The 19996-nt window shown below is 39.7% G+C and overlaps 2 protein-coding genes across 2 annotated transcripts in view; one reads left to right on the top strand and one right to left on the bottom strand.

Moving 5' to 3' along the window:
- Positions 1-17223, top strand: part of LOC134224596 (serine/threonine-protein kinase 10) — a 155787-nt gene extending 138564 nt beyond the window's left edge. The window contains exon 14 of the mRNA XM_062704008.1: positions 15640-17223. Within this exon, the coding sequence (XP_062559992.1) occupies positions 15640-15801 (162 nt within the window). The 3' untranslated portion in view covers positions 15802-17223. The remainder of the gene's footprint in view (positions 1-15639) is intronic.
- LOC134220000 (antigen 5 like allergen Cul n 1-like) lies at positions 7714-10723 on the bottom strand. The gene is made up of 3 exons (XM_062698921.1): positions 9445-10723; positions 8614-8855; positions 7714-8549 (listed from the first exon to the last, which is right to left on the bottom strand). The coding sequence occupies exons 1-3, from the start codon at positions 9787-9789 to the stop codon at positions 8315-8317; spliced, it is 822 nt and encodes a 273-aa protein (XP_062554905.1). The 5' UTR covers positions 9790-10723; the 3' UTR covers positions 7714-8314.
- Positions 17224-19996: the final 2773 nt, after the last annotated feature.

Here is a 19996-nt window from a genome sequence, read left to right as displayed (position 1 = left end):
GGAAAAGCCGTTTGCCCTACCAGATTATCCGGCCGAAACGATCGTTGGTCAAAAATGCCATTTTGCAGAAATAGTTTTTTGACAGAATGGGCCATTTGGCCGAAAAAGTCATTTGGTCCAACGGGTAATACAGCCAAATTTCAATGACTGATCCTCGTACTGAACGGGTAATATGGTCAGAAATGGTCATTTGTTTGGCGAAATGGTCTTTTTGTCTATTGACCATTGAACAAAATTCCGTGGCCTCTCTATTTTTAAGTCGATACTGGCCTTTAGGCCAAAAGACATCTAACCAGGTACCATTTAGCAAAACTAAACGTTTCACGGAAAATGTAGTTTGGCCGAAAGCAATGGCTGTGGCAATGGCAAAAGGAAAATTTTGGCAGACTTGTAAAAAGTTGTTTACCCTAACTATTTGGCTGAATTTGCCGTTTGGATGAAAAAGTCGTTTGACCGAATATAGATCATTTGACCAAAAATGCCGTTTGGTAAAAAATGTCATTCTGTAGAAAGAGCCATTTGGCCCAAAAATGTACTTCTGCAACCTTCTTCAAAAAGTGTTGTTCGGCTGAATTGATCATTTTGCCAGAAAGACGTTTATCCGAATATCAATTTGGCTTAATGGGATTTGGTTAGGTGGCTTTTGGCATAAAGGCCAGTATCAACTTAAAAAGTAGAGAGGTTACGAAATTTCGTTCAAGAGTCGTTTGACAATTAGCCTTTTCAACGTAAATGTTATTAGGCCAAATGGATGGATATTTGGGATTAAATTACCCGTTCAGTTATTGACATTTGGCCGTATAATTTGTTGGCCTAAACTCGAGCAAATCAAGACAAAATTTTCAAAACGACTTATCCGCTTTTGTAAACAAAGATTCAAAGGACGATTTTCTATCATCGAAATTGATATCGTTTTGAAGCTCAGCTGTCCGATAATTGCAAAACTGATGTAACTATCGAAATGCTGTTAAAAGCATTGTAGTAAATTACCTTCAGTTATCGAACGTATAATGTACAAAGAATTTCCCGTAGAAACCCAATAATTTTAGAACAATTTTTCGTGGAGACATTTTGAACAATCCACCGCGGAAATTCTTAAGAAGTTTCCGTTTAACTTACGGACAATTTCTCGTGATCATTCCAGAGATTTTTTCTTGAAAGTCTCCCGTGGAAATTCTTAATAATTTACTCTTTTATTGTTGGCCATGCCAAGCTAGCCTTCTTTATTATTCTAGACTGAGAAAGCCAACGGTTAAACACCCATTCTACCAACCGTACTCTCCTACAATTATCAAGCATTTTCTGTGAAAATTTCGAAGAATACTCAACAGAAATTCAACAGGAACTTTTCGTAAATTTCTGAAGTTTTTACTGTAGAAGTAAATTTTTTTGTGAAAGTTCTGAAGTTTCTCATGCAAATTGCGTTGATTTTTCTGCTGAAATTCCAATCAATTTTATCTGGGAGTTACAAAGACCTTCTCTTGGTAATTCCAAGGATTGGTCGAAAATATTTTCCAAATTAAGGAAAAACTTATAGATTTTTCTGGAGAAGATCATTAGATTTTTCATGCGAAATTCAAAAGATATAAAAATCTTGAAAATATCCCGAAACAACGCAAAAAAAAAAAAATCTTAGAAATACGTAATGAAAAAATCGCCACGCCGCCGGCTAAAATGGCTTTCGGCGTGACGCCGAAAACGCCGCCACCGCCGACCAAAATTTTGACAAACGCCGCCGCCGACGAATATCGGACCGGCGCACATCTCTACTGGAAGTTCCTCCAGCCAGAAATCCCTCCGGAAGTTCCTCCAGGAATTCCTTCGGAACGTTCTCCAGTAAATTCTCCGGAAGTTGCTCAATGAATCCCTCTGGAGGTTGGTCCAGAAATTCCTCCGGAACTTCCTCCAGAAATTCCTCCAGGAATTCCGTTGGAACTTTCTCCAAGAATTGCTCCGATAGCTCTTCCAGGAATTCTTCTGGAAGTTCCTCCAGGAATTCCTTCCAAAGTTCCTCCTGGAATTCGTTCCGAAATGTGAAAGTGTACTATACAAATGTGGAAGTGTTGGCTTGAGAAATGAATTGCGAGTGATTTGACTATGCTTCTAATTTGGGAATCTCGAGCTCGTTCAGTAGCCGCTAGGTTGCGAAGGCCGACGGAGGTCCTTCGTAGCTTAGTCGGTTAAACCACCAGTCTAGCGTACTGTAGGGTCATGGGTTCGAGTCCCATCGAAGTGAAAGTGGTTACCTCCAATACGTTTTCCAAATCAATATCTTTCACATAACGTACATATTTACATATGAGTTTTCACAACATTGTAAATTCTGGAAATTGATTCTTCATGTTCTAACTTCCGAAGGAATACCTGGAGGAACTTCCAGAGGTATTCCTGGGCAACTTCCGGAGGAATTCCTGGAGGAACTTCCGAAGGTATGCCTGGAAGAACTTCCGAAGGAATTTTTGGAGGAACCTCCAGAGGAATTTCTGGAAGAACTTCCGGAGGAATTCCTGGAGGAACTTCCGGAGGAATTCCTAGATGAACTTCCGGAGGAATTCCTAGAGGAACTTCCGGAGGACTTCCTGGAAGAACTTCTGGAGGAACTTACAGAGGTATTCCTGGAGGAACCTTCGGAGGAATTCCTGGAAGAACTTCCGGAGGAACTTCTGGAAGAACTTCAAGAGCAACTTCTGGAGGAACTTACGGAGGAATTCCTGGAGGAACTTCCGGAGGAATTCTTGGACGAACTTCCGGAGGAAATTCTGGGGTAACTTCCGGAGGAAATCCTGGGGGAACTTGCGGAGGAATTCCTGGAGGAACTTCAGGAGGAATTTCTGGAGGAACTTCCGGAGGATATCCTGGAGGAACTTCCGGAAGAATTCCTGGAGCAACTTCCGGAGGAATTCCTAAGGGAGCTTCCGGAGGAATACCTGAGGGAATTTCCGAAGGAATTCCTGGAGGAACTTCCGGAAAAATTCCTGAAGGAACTTCGGAGGGAATTCCTGGATGATCTTCCGGGGGAAATCTTGGAGGATCTTCCGGGGGAAATCCTGGATGAACTTCTGGGGGAATTCCTGGAGGAACTTCCAGAGGATTTCCTGGAAGAACTTCCGGAGCAATTCCTGTAAGAACTTCCGGATCAATTCCTGGAAGAACTTCCGGAGCAATTCCTGGAGGAACTTCCGGAGCAATTCTTGGAGGAACTTCCGGAGTAATTCCTGGAGCAGCATTCAGAGCACTTCCTGGTGGAATAAACGGAGGAATTTGCGGAAGAATTTTTATTGCTTCAAATAAGCTCACGCTTACCCACGCCGCCGCGCCACCGATTACCAACGGCGTGACACCGCCACGTCGCCACCGTTGGCTGAAAATGATCCATCACGCCGCCGCCCACAAATTTTTAATCGGCGCACAGGTCTACATAGATCAAGTAACACAGGATGCAGATTATAAACATCTCTTACTGATACATCTGTTGTCATCGAGATTGGATACATCCACACGCCGCAGTTGGGAAGAAGAATCGTCGAAGAGAAATACGGATACCATCACTGAACTGCTTGAATTGCTACGACGACGTGTACATCCTTCCACTGGAGCCGAATACATCCAGCAGAAGAAGAGTGATGGGAACAGATTAGTGAGCATTAGGGATCCTATATTAAGAGATGTGCGAATACTTTTCCAGACGATTTAGCAACGCTGTTACTTTCGTAAACAAACGCTGCCAGCACTTGTCGCAGTGAAACTAGAGTGAAACATGTTTAGGCTTGCACATGACTTTACATTCGAAGACAACTTTTGATTATTTTGTCTATCCTCTAGTAGTGCATTTTGCTAAAATTAAAGAGCAATACGAATGAACACGATATAAGGCATCAACTAGACTACTTTTACTAACGCAGGGTGGCCAGTGAGTCGGGAAATGCGGGAAATATGCGGGAATTGAAAGTCCTTGCGGGAAATGCGGGAAAAAGTCGGGAAATTCTTGAAATTACACAAAAAATCGGGAAAAAAGTCAAGTATTCCCCAAGCTTGTTGACCATGAATTTTTACTTTTGCGGGGTGGATAGCGAAACGCTTGGTCAAACTATCAATCTCGGTGTCTTTCTTACGGAGCCATGTGTCCAAAACCCGAATTCCAATATCACTTGCAATTTGCGATACATCGGAAAAAACAAATCTGCTTGTAGCAATAATTCTTGATTTAACTAACTTAACATATGAATACATCAAATGCAGAATAAAACAAACCAATACCTTTGTTGGCTTTGAGTAGTAACACGTTGAAAATGGATAACTTACTTTTGATACTTAATGATGTTGGAAAGCAACATGCCACCTATGTTCCAGCAGGTTTCTACGACCTAGGATATCTCCAAGAGTCCATGAAAAAGATAATTAGCATTTCCTTGCAGCTTGTAGATTTTTGAAGATGCTTTTTCGATATTCTCTTGAAAGCGAATCGAGTTTTGTCTGGACACTTGTCGACATTAGTCGAGTATATCCAGTTATGTTCAATTCCAGGCACACATTTCAACAATCTATGATCATTCATTGTTAACATCTTAATTTTAACATTAATATTCACATTGCAACGATGTACAGAAGAAGTGCTTTAGATTAATGAACAGTGTTTGATCGTAAACCAGCAAGAGGATGAAGGAAGGACTGGCATAAATAATAAAGTATGATGCCATAAGAAGATCAGGTTGTGTATCAATAGAAGAAATAATCAAATCAATAATACATTACTGGTCAAGGTGAAATAAGTGTCAAGAACTGAAAATAGATGAGGACAAAATTACAGACAGATAACAAGCAATGAAGAGCATTAAGGTTATAATGCAAATCTCATAATGAAGATAAAAGAAAGATTTGCAACCCTAGGTTGGCTCATCTCTGAAAAGGTGTTGGAGAAGATGGATGCCAAAATATTGGCAGACGCAAAAATGTTTATTCTCTCAACGGCTTTTTCACTTTGGGAAGATCCATTAATTACGTAACGCAAAAACTGGAATTTTTCAACCCCCCCTCCCCCCTATGTCACACTTTTTGTATAAAGCTTCTAAAAATTTTGTATGGATCGTCACACTTTACTCAACCCCCCCCTCCCCCCTCTAAGCGTTACGTAATTTGTGGACGTTCCCTTTTATTTCAAATTACCTCTAGACTAAAATTTGAAAGGGGCGTAACGAACGGTAAAAATTTATTCTCTCCGGTTCGTCGTCTGCATACATAGACAAAGAACTGGAAAGTATAAATTTCGGCTGTTACGATTAGAATAGACATTTTTATTTGGAATCTTAAAAATAAAATCAGGAATTTTTCAAAAAATATCGGTAAATATGCGGGAATTTTTAAATGGAAGTTTAGTGGTCACAGTTTAGTGGTAAAATTATTCATAAAATCTATTTCTTCAAAATCGCAATACCTCTCAATCTGCAACAATAACGATATTCATTTGGCTCATATTTTGACAATTCTCAATGCTCGATTGGCTTGAGATGGCCGCTTTCGCATATCTCTGAATGTAGAATGTGTGCCGTGATAATAATCTTCTTCGATGGTGTTCGACATTTGCAGGACTGTGCTCTACAGAGAAAGAGGAAGAGATTAGAAGGCATGGTTTGTGTCGTAATTGTTTGGGTAAGGGTCATACATATAGAAACTGTCCATCTCAATTCTCATGCCGTACATGCGGATTACGTCATCACACACTGCTCTGCATGGAGAACGCTGGTAATATGTAGTCTGCAGTTAGCAGTACAGAGGCTCGATCTCAAGGAATTGAAGAACAGGTGAATGATGCAATTGATGATAGGGGTGGTGCCCCAGTAGTGGCAAATGTAACAACTGCAGGGACTAATAGCGAGCAACGAAGAGGTGTGTTACTAATAACCGCTGTTGTAAATGTTGTAGATATTTCTGTTCCAGAGAAAACTTTCCTTTTTTCGGTTCAATTTTCAAACTACCGCAGCTGTCACTTCATATTTTTTCTCTGCTATTTGGCATGGCATCCTACGATGACAACGCCAATTACCAGGTTTTTGTTTCAGTGTATTGAAGATTTGCAGGCTGGCGGTAGAACTTTGACAGCTGCGGTAGTACTTTGCGGAGTCCGCAAAATGGAAATTTTTTAAAAGCTCCGCAATAACAACGGAAAAGGTCACCAAGCTCGTGCGTTATTGGTTTTATGTTCTCAAACATGCTTCATTAGTGAGAAATTGTTCCAAAAAATGAATTTGAAGCATGATTCGATCTATCAGGAGATTGTCGGTATCGCAGAAGAAACGACTATAGTCAAAAAGAGAGTGAATGCAGTCATCAAGTCTAGAACCTCAAGTTTCTACGCAGCATTGGATTTCTTTGTGATGCCGAAAATAACAATGAAGCTTCCGTCAGAGCCGATTGATACTAGAAATTGGAACATACCAACCGACATCCAATTGGCTGATCCAGGATTTTGGAAACCTAAGCGTGTAGATATGGTGCTGGGAGCGGAATTATTTTTCGATTTATTCCACCCTCGAGGACGAATTCCGTTAGGACATGGACTGCCAACGCTGGTAAACTCCGAGCTAGGTTGGGTGGTTTAAGTTTAAGTTTAAGAACAATATCATAGCGAGAATGACTCATTGATCCCAGGTGACCTTATATGGAGCAGTGGTAAATTCTTGTAATTCTGTGTAGAAAGCAGCGAGCAGTGGTCATAAAATAAACAAATTCCGGGTTTTCTCCATAACTATTTTTTTCCCCACATTCGTTGTTATTTAGCCCAACTGGTTTAACCGATCGGATTATTGAAGATTTTTTTTCATTTTAATCGTTAACCGCCACCGTTCATTCTGGCTGCAGTGATATTCATTGAACTCTCCCACTCTCGTTGTTATTTAACTAGATATACTCACTTACTCGATGGATTTACTAGATACTCTTTTCAGGTTCTTCATACCAATATCAAAATTAAACCTCTTCTACATGATATCCAACCTTAATGGATATGGATATTTGCTTCAATAACGAAATAGTTGGTAGAATTATTTTTTTTAAGTAAATAAAATATTTTCGGACTACTGGACCGATTATCAATGTTCATGGATTCATATGGTTATCCACCATCGGGTTGTATGGTGCTTCGCAGACTTCTACTTACATTAAAAAAATGTATCTTTGGAGCAGGTTGTAGAACATCTCAAATTTTTTGATATATTTAGTAAAATTTAAAGATCAATTAAAGAAATTCAAGCAGGTAGTCACTGAAGACCCTCACTTAGAAACTGCAAAAACGAAATTGTTCTGCGAATTAGCCATAAAAAATCAACTTGAATTTTATGCCTTCGTATTTTTTTTACAAATGTAGCACTCTTAAGGATTTATTTCATGAGAACACCTTGAAAATCGGCCCAGTACTTCAAATGTCACGGTTAAAAAAAAGATTTTTCCAAAGGGTCACAAAAGGTCACCCTAACGGCAAAACGAGTTAATTTCTCGCTTAACTTTTCAAAAGGACCTAAGTAACATTTTTTTCATAAATTAATTTGAATACTGCAATCAATAGCTTTCATGTTGTTCTGTTGATTGCGCTATTCAAATTAATTCATGAAAAAAATGTTACTTAGGTCTTTTTGAAAAGTTAAGCGAGATTTAATAGATAAAGAACGATTCTACCAAATATTGCGAAAATCCATGATATCCCTAGTAACATTTTGGTTGTATGTTGGTTTTATAACACTCTTCCAGAGTAAATTGTCATAAGCGTTTGCCTATATTTTCTGAGGATGAACTCAAACGACCAGGAGTATATTAGCAATGCAATGATTTATCTTCGTTGCCACACCCTTACTAAACAAATAATGACATTGAATATTGTGCTTCTAGGCATGACACTGAAAATTACGAAACATGAACTTCCGTCCAGATAACAATTAATTTCCCGTTCCGTTAGCACTGTATGCATTCCAACACATAACATTATTGCTTGGCTGCGCCTAGATCAGCTATTGCAGATCGTTCATATGATTCAGCAGTGATTTCTAAATGCTATCACGTACAGCTAGTTGATAAAGCACGATAACAATAAACACTTACTATTAATCCTCTCGCTCATTTGTCACCGTGGCGCAGTTAAGGACGCGTGTTTTAGAAAGGCAAATATATTTTCCTCATTTTATCGTGTTTTGGACATGTATATGTGGAAGAAGTATTATTTACAGCTTGTAAGAGTACTCGAAAATTGTATAATGTGAACAGGTACTCCGAGACGGCTGCCGAGCGGGGTTGAGCGTCTCTCAAGGTGAACAAATCGCGAAGCATTCTAATCGCGGCATAGGCAACGATACTTTCCTCTGGTGCAGCCATGTTTACATTTACTGCAACGTTTTCCTTTCCGGTAGACCGGTCGGCTCTCGAAGTTTCCTTCCGAATAGTTGCAGACCAGGTAGTAATGGAGGAACTGAAGATTGTTCTGGTGCTTGATGAACCGTGTCAACGCGCATCCTATTTCGGCGGTGTCCGCGTGAACCATTTGGGTAAAATGACCGATCACGAACCTTTTCGATAAAGCATGATTAGGAATAGTATGTACAAACAATTCCGGAACGTTTAAATAGTTACCCGTTTGGTTTGAACTCAACGAGATCCAAATCTTGCTGTGTGGTTTGCTTGTGTTCAAGATACCACTTCCGAATCAGATCTCTTACGATCTGGGTTGACGTGAGATTCAAGCCATGAAACCATTTCATTCCGATGCTTTGGCCGGTGTGACGGAATTTGACGGTGTTGTGACATTCATCGTGGTCAAAGTGGCATCGTTTGGCATTGAACTCAGCCAAATGAGATAGTTCATCGTTCCAACGCTGGGAAATTTGAATTTCATTAGAATCACGATATTGATGATAGTTCATTTCAAATTAGTTTCCTATTTCTCGGGTATTGTTCAGCCGACTTGGACATCAATTATCTACTATTTTTGAAGACCCGATGTGCATATGCACAGCATGCAAAATATTTTATTCAAAAATGTATTGAAAGTGTGGGTTTTGAATCCACGACTTTCAATTTTTTTACAATATTTGTACAAAATCTTAACATTTTCTGCAAGGTAGTGTAAACTTTTTTATACAGATACTGTATTAAAATAATGAAAAAAGGTAAAATTACCATACAATGATTATATTAAAATCTTTTGAATTGGCCAAAATTTTATGCAGATTTTTAGATTTCATAAAGATCTGTATTATAATTTGCCATCCGTCGGAGGGGTGTGAAGTCCATGTCCATTGCACATCGTGTTTTCAAACATTGTAAAACTTTCCGAAGTGCATTCGAATGCAAATAAGAACACGAGTCTAGACACTTATACCTACACTCAGAGAAATCTAGTAGAAATAAAATAAATCGAAATCAGGCAGATTTTTATCTTCACGGCGATCATATTACACTCACCATCTTCTTCATCGAACTTGCTGAAGCGAAACGTCGCATAGTACCACAAGCCAAGTCGTTTCTTTTAGCATTATGATAGTTCAGTATCATGTTCACATATTTGGGTGTCATTTTAATCAGCATTGGTCGACTGCAATTTCTCCCGAATTTGTTTCTTTCTTCACATGCTATGTGGCGAGTTCCCACCGGGCACAAGCTGGTGTGACAATAGTCTTCGCCTTTCCTAGCTTTCGCAAGCCCATTGCTAGATTGGACAACTATGACGATAACAAGCGCAGCGATAGCGGTCCACGATTGCAAACTATCGCGATAACGAAACTGACAACGATCCGATTGCGTACACATTGCGACACTGATTGACAGGATGGGTGCATTTGAGGGAAGACCCTACCTTCGGTGTAAGCCCAAGACACGTGTTTCCGTGTGTAGGTGCTCTATGTGACAATCTAGAGTTCAGTATTTTGTTCATGAATGTCATAGAATATTTTTTCTAGGGTGTTTCTCACCACTTCAATTGTCAATTTCAAGGATATTCAAATATTTGTGTCCGACTATAAAACCCTTTTTTGCATATTTCCTTACTCCATTTGCTGATTGACTTAGATACATTTTTTTTATTCATGAACCACCCTAATTCATCCGCTAAATAAGCCATTTGCACGCTCGGCTTCAAGTATCTCTATTCTTCATGCGCCAAGCACTAAGGACCACGCTGCTTGTCGTAGTCATTAGATCCGACAAGAGTTGCCAATAAAACAGACACCCTTCCCCTACAACACTTGACTGCTTGTTCCGATAGGTTATCAATCATTGACCGCCCGCGCCGATGGTGTAGATATGCGTTCGAGACGCGTGCACATGCGTGCGACACATTAAAATTCAAGTTCATTGATAATTTCTTCGATAGTTGAGCGATTTATTCATCGATATGGGCTGCGAGGGCAGTACCTACTGATAAGCATGCAGTGATGTTGTTTGAATTATGTGCACCTTGCAGTTTGATAGACGGGTAATTGATATGTAATTATTTCGAGATTCGAAGGGGGATAAAATTAGTTATAGACAAATTGTCTGTTCAATATAATTTATGATGTGAGAGGTTTTATCTAATGTTTATTAGGTAACCTCCTCATTAGTTAGATTGCTGAACTAAAATATGTTATCAGTATTCTAGGGTAAATGTTTCGGTTTTGATAGAAATCGCTCACATATTAAGAATTGCAATTGCAATTGTAATGGTCGGAACCCGTGATTTGATGAACTTAATTGTTTTGTGCCCAAACGGCTGATATGATCTGAATAGTGTCCTCAGAAAAAAAAAATCACATAAATATTATCCATATTTGAGTTGATTTTATTTTTCAAAAATTTCAAAACTATTGAAAAAGGTGAAAATCTAACTTTTCACAAACGTGATAAAAGAAGTTTTTCGGCAAAGTTGCAGATCTAGTAAAAATATGACATTTTGCTATAGAAACTTTTTTCCTACGATGAGTACTTTCAGAGATATGAGCTTTTTGTATGCAAATTCCCTTAAATTTAGTATTTTAGATATAACTTTTTTTCTAAACAAAACTCGTGATGTTCTACAAAAACGCAAGCACTGAAAAACTACGCGTTTTGATAAATATAAAACTTTGCTACGACGACAATTATATCAAATGTTATGGAACTTTTAAAGTCAATTTCACACTGATTTAAATTGCGTATAGGGGAGAAGGTGGCAAACCGAATCACAATGTTAAGTACTTAAGTTCAGACTTCATACTATAAAGTAGTGAAAGTTTCGTGAGTGCCAATTCATAAACGAAGAATTTGCGTAATTCACAAGTGTGGAATTTTCTTTAGAAAAAAAAACACAATTTTTCAATAGTGCACTGCACGGACTGCTTTGTCTCTTTCTCGCTGCAAAGAAATTAGAAAACAATAAGGTCAGCAATGTCAAAATTTATTAAGGACGAAAGAGAAAGAGATCTTTCCGTGCAGTGCCCTATAAGATGCGTATAGGGGAGAGGGTGGCACGCCAGGACTCAATGTCAGGCACATTTTAGAAAGTTTTTACTTTATGATTTGAAGGTGTGATTGTTTGGTGAGTGCCAATTCACACATAAACAACTAGGGTCGTATCAACAGTGTCTTGCCTTCGACAGTACCTGAGAGGGAGCTCTCGAAACTACGCATCAAGTTAAATGCTTAATGGCGGATGTATTCCAATTCCAATAAAAACTTATTGATAAGGTTTTGATTTTTTTTATTTCAATACTTTGTATTGTACACAATATGCATGGCGATCGGTAAATCAAAGACTTTTGAATCCTGTCTACCCCAACCAGTACAGAAGGGGCTGTGGGTTAAATGATCATAAGGACAAAACGTCGAATGAACAAATTTTAAAAATCTTTAATGTAATCTACCTGATTGAGACAAAATGTTGAATAATATTATTCTGAACTAAAATCCAGGTTCGGAAGCCTTTATTTTTGAGACATGAAGACCTTTCTCAGATAAGCACAGTTGTTCGGAAGCCTCCTTTCAAGAGGCTCGGAAGCCTCCTTTCAAGAGGCTCGGAAGCCTCCTTTCAAGAGGCTCGGAAGCCTCCTTTCAAGAGGCTCGGAAGCCTCCTTTCAAGAGGCTCGGAAGCCTCCTTTCAAGAGGCCCGGAAGCCTCCTTTCGAAAGGCTCGGAAGCATCCTTTTAAGAGGCTGGGAAGACTCCTTTTAAGAGATCCGGAAGCCTTTTTTCAAGAGGTCCGGAAGCCTCCTTTCAAGAGGCTCGGAAGCCTCCTTCTAAGTGGCTCGGAAGCCTCCTTTCAAGAGGCTCGGAAACCTCCTTCCAAGAGGCTCCAGAAGCCTCCTTTCAAGAGGCTCAGGAAGCCTCCTTTCAAGAGGCCTGGAAGCCTCCTTTCAAGAGGCCTGGAAGCCTCCTTTCAAGAGGCTCAGAGCCTCCTTTCAAGAGGCTGGAAGCCTCCTTTCAAGAGGCTCGGAAGCCTCCTTTCAAGAGCTCGAAGCCTCCTTTCAAGAGGCCCGGAAGCCTCCTTTCAAGAGGCTCAGAAGCCTCCTTTCAAGAGGCTCAGGAAGCCTCCTTTCAAGAGGCCTGGAAGCCTCCTTTCAAGAGGCTCAAGCCTCCTTTCAAGAGGCTCAGGCCTCCTTTCAAGAGGCCCGGAAGCCTCCTTTCAAGAGGCCTGGAAGCCTCCTTCAAGAGGCTCAGAAGCCTCCTTTCAAGAGGCCTGGAAGCCTCCTTTCAAGAGGCTCAGAAGCCTCCTTTCAAGAGGCTCAGAAGCCTCCTTTCAAGAGGCTCAAGCCTCCTTTCAAGAGGCTCGGAAGCCTCCTTTCAAGAGGCTCAGAGCCTCCTTTCAAGAGGCCTGGAAGCCTCCTTTCAAGAGGCTCAGAAGCCTCCTTTCAAGAGGCTCGAAGCCTCCTTTCAAGAGGCTCAAGCCTCCTTCAAGAGGCTCAGGCCTCCTTTCAAGAGGCTGGAAGCCTCCTTTCAAGAGGCTCAGAAGCCTCCTTTCAAGAGGCTCGGAAGCCTCCTTTCAAGAGGCCTGGAAGCCTCCTTTCAAGAGGCCTGGAAGCCTCCTTTCAAGAGGCTCAGAAGCCTCCTTTCAAGAGGCTCAGAAGCCTCCTTCAAGAGGCTCAGGCCTCCTTTCAAGAGGCTCGGAAGCCTCCTTCAAGAGGCTCAAGCCTCCTTTCAAGAGGCTCAAGCCTCCTTTCAAGAGGCTCAGAAGCCTCCTTCAAGAGGCTCAGAAGCCTCCTTTCAAGAGGCTCGGAAGCCTCCTTTCAAGAGGCTCAAGCCTCCTTTCAAGAGGCTGGAAGCCTCCTTTCAAGAGGCTTGGAAGTTTCCTTTCAAGAGGCTCGGAAGCCTACTTTTCTACTTTCAAGAGGCTCGGAACCCACCTTTCAAGAGGCTCGGAAGCCTCCTTTCAACAGGCTCGCAAAACTCCTTTCAAAGGCTCGGAAGTCTCCTTTCAAGAGGCTCAGAGGCCACCTTTCAAGAGCCCGGGAAGCCTTCTTTCAAGAGGCACTGAAGCTTCCTTTCAAGAGCCTCGAAAGCCTTTTTTCAAGAGGCTCGGAAGCCTCCTTTCAAGAGACTCGGAAGCTTCCTTTCAAGAGGCTCGGAAGCCTCCTTTCAAGAGGCTCGGAAGCCGCTTTTAAAAAGCTCGAAAGCCTCCTTTCAAGAGACTCGGAAGCTTCCTTTCAAGAGGCTCGGAAGCCTCCTTTCAAGAGGCTCGGAAGCTTCCTTTCAAGAGGCTCGAAAGCCTTTTTTCAAGAGGCTCGGAAGCCTGCTTTCAAGAAGTTTGGAAGCCTCCTTTCAAGAGGCTCGGAAGCCTTCTTTCAGAAGGCTTGATGTATAATTTGAACTGGACGTCCACGGTATAACGAAAAAGTTAGTTTTCAGGTACGTTTTAGGGCCGATGCCCACGTAGCGTTTTTTCAAGCTGCGTGCACGCCGCGTCCACGACATCGGCCCTTAATGTATCGTATGAGTTATTGTCGCGCTTATCTTTTTCGAGAATACCGCGGCGGTTTTACGCTCGCAGGCTCGACTGCGAAGGTAAAAATTAAGGTAGCCGCCGGGTTTAAGGATAGGGAGAATTTTCCCGCTGAAAACAAAACGACTTGTTTTCTGCCAAATGACAGCAGTGTTCGATTGTATTAATGAGAGCCAAGAGAGAGTTTTTCGTGGCAAGTGCATACGATGGGAAAGATTCATAATGACTCTGTTGTATTTAGTGGCTGTTGCGATGTCCTGAGGGGCAACCAGCAGGAATCCGCAATATTTGTGTTTTTCTTGAGACGCATAATACGCTTATTTTAATTTACGGCGAAAAAAAATGTATTGTATATACCTGTTGTTGAATAAAGAGAACTGCAGGTGCTGGCAGAAGACTGACTCAGCCTGAGACTGAGCCTGCCGGGGTGTAGAGAGGGAACTCTAGTATTGTTTTGCTCCTCGTGAGGGGGTTCCCTTCTGTCTGCCCAACAAATCATTCGTTATATTTCTAAAGATTTGCATGGACATGCTTGGTTGCTTAACGATTTGATACCAGCCATAGTTGACCTGTTCTTACTTGACCTGGTAAATCCAAATGAAACAAAAGAGCCGAACCTTGGTCGCCTTCGAGCATATTTAGTCTGTCATGCATATTTTTAATGGTCTTCAATCCTTGAGTAAAAATTCATTCACTCATTTTTTAGGCACTTATTCTTAATCGATTTGCTCGCAACAAGTTGCATTCGACGCAGAATCCTGTTCCATCATTTTCTATTTAGAATTGGCCAGATCGGACTATGGGCTCGGAAATTATGACCAAAAACTTGTTTACAGAACAACAGTGGACTGTACGGTCAAAGACGGTCAGTTTGTATATTTTTCTTCATTCCACCGACTATATTTGGTCATGATCCAAAATGACAAAAAATGACAACATTCCTCGTGTTATTATAATAATTTCTACAACAAACTACAACGAACAAACTGAAACTCAAAAACATAAAAACAAAAACATAAATTTCATCGGAATGATGCATACAGATTTCCCGGAACTTCCAACCATTATGACTAGCTTCTAAGAATTCTTACGATCTGTCAAAAATCTTTTGGATTTTCTGTGACAACTCTGTTTTAATAAGAACTTTACTAACCTCAATATAATCGTTGTGGAAAACCTTAGAAGAATCCGGGAATTCGTACGGCCGTCTTGGACTTCTAATCTTTTTAAAAATTAAATAAGTATTTACGATTTTATAGAAACTGTTTTGAACTTTTGAATTCATAAACTAGCAGCGACGTCCAAATACCAAGACTTTCAAAAAGCTCCCAAGAATTTTTGTGCTAAATATTATTTTTGTAATATTTGTTCCTGTTTTCAAAATCCAACATATATTGTTCAACGATCAGCATTCCATCTTCAGTGCTTTAGAAACATTTGTCAGGGAATTTGGTAAATTATTCATAATCCTTAGGTGCAGGATTAAATATACGTGTTTTTTTATTCTTATGTATCTGTTTTAAAAATGATTTATGGTGTAGTCTGTTACAATGGCTCGGGCACTTTGGTTTTCAACTAACACTATCAGCAGTGGTGATGGTGGCGATGGTGAGGGTACTCGAAAAATCTTAGCTCATCACCCACAAAATATTCTCTAACATCACTGTAATTTGAATATAACATTTTCACGTCTATCTTTCCGTCCTTTAGCGCCTCGAGGAAACCTTCGCCCAGCAGCATGAGGAAATGGAACAGCTGTATGGCAACAGTGTAGTACCAATGCCACCACAGTCTCCGCAGGCACACGATCTGCTGCAGATTGGCTCAACCCGTAGTAGTATTTCCTCCTACTCGGATGGCCTGGGGGCATGACAGAGGGGGAACGGCGGCTACAGCACCACCAGTGTCAACAGTCGTCTCAAGCGGTGAGGCAAGAAGTGGGCATATTGTTCAGTGTTCAATAGAAAAAAAAAATGCATGGAAGATGAAGTCTATGCTTCGCTCACATATACCTTACAATAGGCGATGTAAAAATGTATCAGGAAAATGTGTAGATAGCCAGAGTTAGAAATGAGTATCAGTGAGATAAGCAATATATGAAATGTGAATAAAGCACCCTGTGCAATTAGGGTCGGTCACTCAATCGGCCGGATGCTGGAGCAGGCAGCAATAATAATCAATGTGTCAAAATTGATCAAATGCAGCTATACATAAGTTTCGTTATTCTATTGCAAATAGTTTTGTTTATTCCTAGTTTTAATTTCAAAGTAGCGTTTACAAATCATACATTAGGAATCTACTTAACCAAAACCTAATTTATACATTATTCAAATCACATAGCAACAATATTTTAGCTGAGCTACTTCGGAAAAAAAATCCCAGCAGAACCAATGTAATTAAAACTTAGATCATTTTGCAAACTATTTGTGTTTCAAATATTTATTACCCACATTTAAATAAATGCAATATCTTCCAATCAAACCAACAAACGACTGCAAAAGTGTCTCCTAAGGTAACATTTTTTTAGCAGCAAATGCAGCACCCATTTTTTTAGCCTACCGAATAATGCAATTATTTTCTTTGTATTTGTACATATATTTTTCTTTGTAGTCCGTTAAAGAGCATCAATTTTAATAATTAACGTTATTTTAACAAAAAAAATTAAACTTGGTTTTTAACTTCGTCCGATGTCTTGTCGTCCTTACACAAGTTATTACTTCTTATTTCCTCTTTCCATTTCTCCACCCATGAACTAAAATGCCATTTGTTAACAACTCGGTCTCGATATAGCATCATCCATCGATTAATTTCAATTGTATGTACCTATTCCGTAATCCCCAACGTGGCTTGGAAGGCGAATTTCCTTCAAATGGCAAACCTTCAATTTATTTGGTTTCGATTCAATATAATTCGCGCCGCGCATCATTATCAGTAATTTAGCTATTCCTACCACTTTAACTTAAATTATACACAAGACACATTGTTTCTTATGAATTTGTAAATATTTTTTTTATTAATTACAATAGCAAAAATCTTTGATTGTAAATTTATTATCATTACACAGAAAAACAAGCTTACGAAAAAAGAAATAACATCGCATCCAATTGAGGTCATCGCAATTGGTATTATTTACGAGAAACAGACTTGAAGATAGATTGAAAGAAGCGGTTCATTAGATGATCAAACTGATTCAACATGATAATGATGAAGGTATATAGAAATGAAAAAGTTGATAAAAATATATAACAGTATACATATACATAGATAATGAAAAAAAAATATTTTTATTCAGTATTTCAATTTATTTATTATTTTTCCGAAATATTCTTGCGAGCCCCGGGATAATATACTGCCGTCTAAAGCATATTTTTTTAGTTGATGGCCTACTTGCTGCCTTGGTGGCCAACAAAAGAATTCATCATTGGATTTCATCTTCCGGGACTCGCACCGTTGTAAAAAGTACAACACATTGAGTAAAAATGAGGTATCTTTTTAGTCAGTTGACCAATTTGCTCCAAACCACCATGTAGGGAGCGGGACCATTTGGGCAGCACCCCCTATTCCCGTCCACAACGTTAATAACTCGACCGTGGTCCAACTAAATGGCTTTATTGTTTGTACATCACTAGATATTGACGGAAACTAATCATATACCGCCATCGGGGGTGACAATGAGTCTGGGGGTGAGAATAGGTCATCGCTCTCACCGGCAGCCTGGAGGTCGTAGAGCAAAATCGCAGGTCTGGTAGCGGGTCACTTTTTAGTGACTTGGTCACTTTTTTTCGGGCAAGTCACTAAAAAGTCTCTTTCGACCTCAAGTCACTAAAGTCACTTTTTCTGGAAAAAAGTCACTATTTTCAACTATTTTAATTTTTTTTTTAAAGCTCTAGTATCCGTCGGACGATGCTTTGTTCATGGCAGAAATGAAATTACGGATCTTGGAAAAATGATTGCTCTGAAACTTCGTCAGCCATTTAACCCGCTGCACTTATTGGCATTTCACCAGTAGCTAATTGAAGGTGTTTTACGTCACATTTTATAAATTGGTATACAGTCATGCAAGCAGGAGACCTGCCGATTTCGATTTTTTTAAACTCAAACTTTATACAGTAGGGAAGGTGAGGAGAATTGATTCTTCGGGAGACTTGACTTCTTACCATAGGAGCACAATTCAAACCTATTTGGTTGCGGTGACTCAGAAATAGAAACTTTTGTATAACATGTGTGCTGCTCGGGTGGGAGACTAATAGAGGTAATAAACTATAGAGGACGATTGTCGCTGCGGTTCCCTTTGTCATCGTCCCCAAACATGTTGGGTACCTATCTGTCAAATCGTACTGACTTTTCCTTTGTTGACATTTAGTGCCCTATCCTCGCCAGCAAAAGATGTTTCGCCAGTGACGACAGCGACAAGCTTCCTCTATAGTTTATTACCTCTATTGGGAAACTTGATTCTCCCCTGTTTTACCGAGAACTAAAATAGTATTGTTATAGCGTATTTTTATAATAGATCCTCTAGACAAATGATCGTTATGTGGCTAGTTATTTTTTTTTTATTGACATTATCTATTATTTACTGTGTTTTGTCTCTTCTAAAGATGTTTTTAGTGCCCCCGAAAAATTTCCCAATAATGACCAAATGCTTTCATTTTTTCACAGCACAAAGCTATACATATCCTAAATGATCTTCACTGATAAAAATGCCAACATTCCACCACAATTTCAGGATATTTGGATTTTAAGTTGTTGCCTCAATATGAGGAGACTTGAAAATATTTATTGAGTAGATATCATAGCAAGGAGATCAAGTCTCCCCAATGAATTATTGGCAGTGGCAGATTTTCCACCCGCCGCTGTCACATCCAGGCGCTATAGTATATGCACAAAATAGCCAGCATGAGTTAACCACCAGAAATTTGTATGGCGAAAGACATCTAACCCGGGTTTTCTCAAAATTAGAAACTTTTCATGAAAAACTATTTGGTACCGGTTATGTAGGAAGGTGTCCGCTACTACGCCTACCAAATATTTTTTCGATGAAGGTGCTTATTTTCGAGATATTAAACATTAGATGCTTTTCGCCATACTGATTTCCAAAAGTTAACTCCTAGTGTGCCGCTGTAAGCACGCTCAAAGCAGGCGATTCATTATGAAGATTGCATGCGCTGTCGAATTCCATAGCGAAAATCGTTCTTGAATACGCACAGCAAGTCGGAAAATCTGCGTAATTTGGAGGAAAAATATTTAAAATTTCAGAGAGCATGTTCCTGCATTATAAGCAGGAGGTCGAGCGTTCAATCCCAGGCTCGTTGTACATGAATCTTCATAATTTTTAACTAATCTAAATCTTAATAAACCTTTTTAATTTTTAACAATCTTCATAACCAAAACGATCCGTACTGTTCTTTTCGCACTAAAAAATCCAAACTTCCGTGGCACCTATGACAAATCGTAGAGTTTGCTGCATCTTTCTTTAGTAGGTGTTCAGCTAATGCAGTGATTGTACACCCAACCGGCGGTTGTTAGATTGATTAATTTTCTAACATTTTCGTATAAGAATCTATCAAAACCTGTATAAGAACTGGGCATATACGAAATTGTTAGATTCTTATACAAAACCAACTTAATTCACCGAGTAGTGACACTGCCTTTCTCGAATTTGCCAAGACACCAACCTTATATGATGCTAATATGGTTCGATGTACCATTTTCTTTATAACATTTAAACGAATTGTTTGATCGTTATCAAATTCAATAGTGATCAACTAGGCTTTGTCCTCTGTCGAATGAAACTTGTTGCGAGAAAATCGGATCAGGATTACTATATGAAAAGTTGTCTAATGTTTTTCTTAGCTTTTGTGCACACACATACACACACACATACACACATACATACACACGGACAGACAGACATGTGCTCAGCTCGTCAAGCTGAGTCGATTGATATATAACACTATGGGTCTCCGAGGCTTCTATAAAAAGTTCGTTTTCGTAGTGAAATGATAGCCTTTCGGTACAACTTTGTTGTACGAGAAAGGCAAAAAATGTAAACTCTTAAACAAATATT

Source organism: Armigeres subalbatus, chromosome 3 (genome assembly GCF_024139115.2).
Source record: "Armigeres subalbatus isolate Guangzhou_Male chromosome 3, GZ_Asu_2, whole genome shotgun sequence".
NCBI lineage: Eukaryota > Metazoa > Arthropoda > Insecta > Diptera > Culicidae > Armigeres > Armigeres subalbatus.
The sequence above is the reverse complement of the archived record's forward strand: the minus strand, read 5'-3'. Positions and strand labels throughout refer to the sequence as shown.

Excerpts from the sequence above, each read along its gene's own strand:
- LOC134220000 (XM_062698921.1), bottom strand. The coding sequence starts at position 9,789 with ATGTGTACGCAATCGGATCGTTGTCAGTTTCGTTATCGCGATAGTTTG. Across the intron at positions 8,856-9,444 it reads CAAGTTCGATGAAGAAGATG|CGTTGGAACGATGAACTATC; the intron begins GTGAGTGTAATA and ends CAAATTTCCCAG. Across the intron at positions 8,550-8,613 it reads GTTGAGTTCAAACCAAACGG|GTTCGTGATCGGTCATTTTA; the intron begins GTAACTATTTAA and ends TTTATCGAAAAG.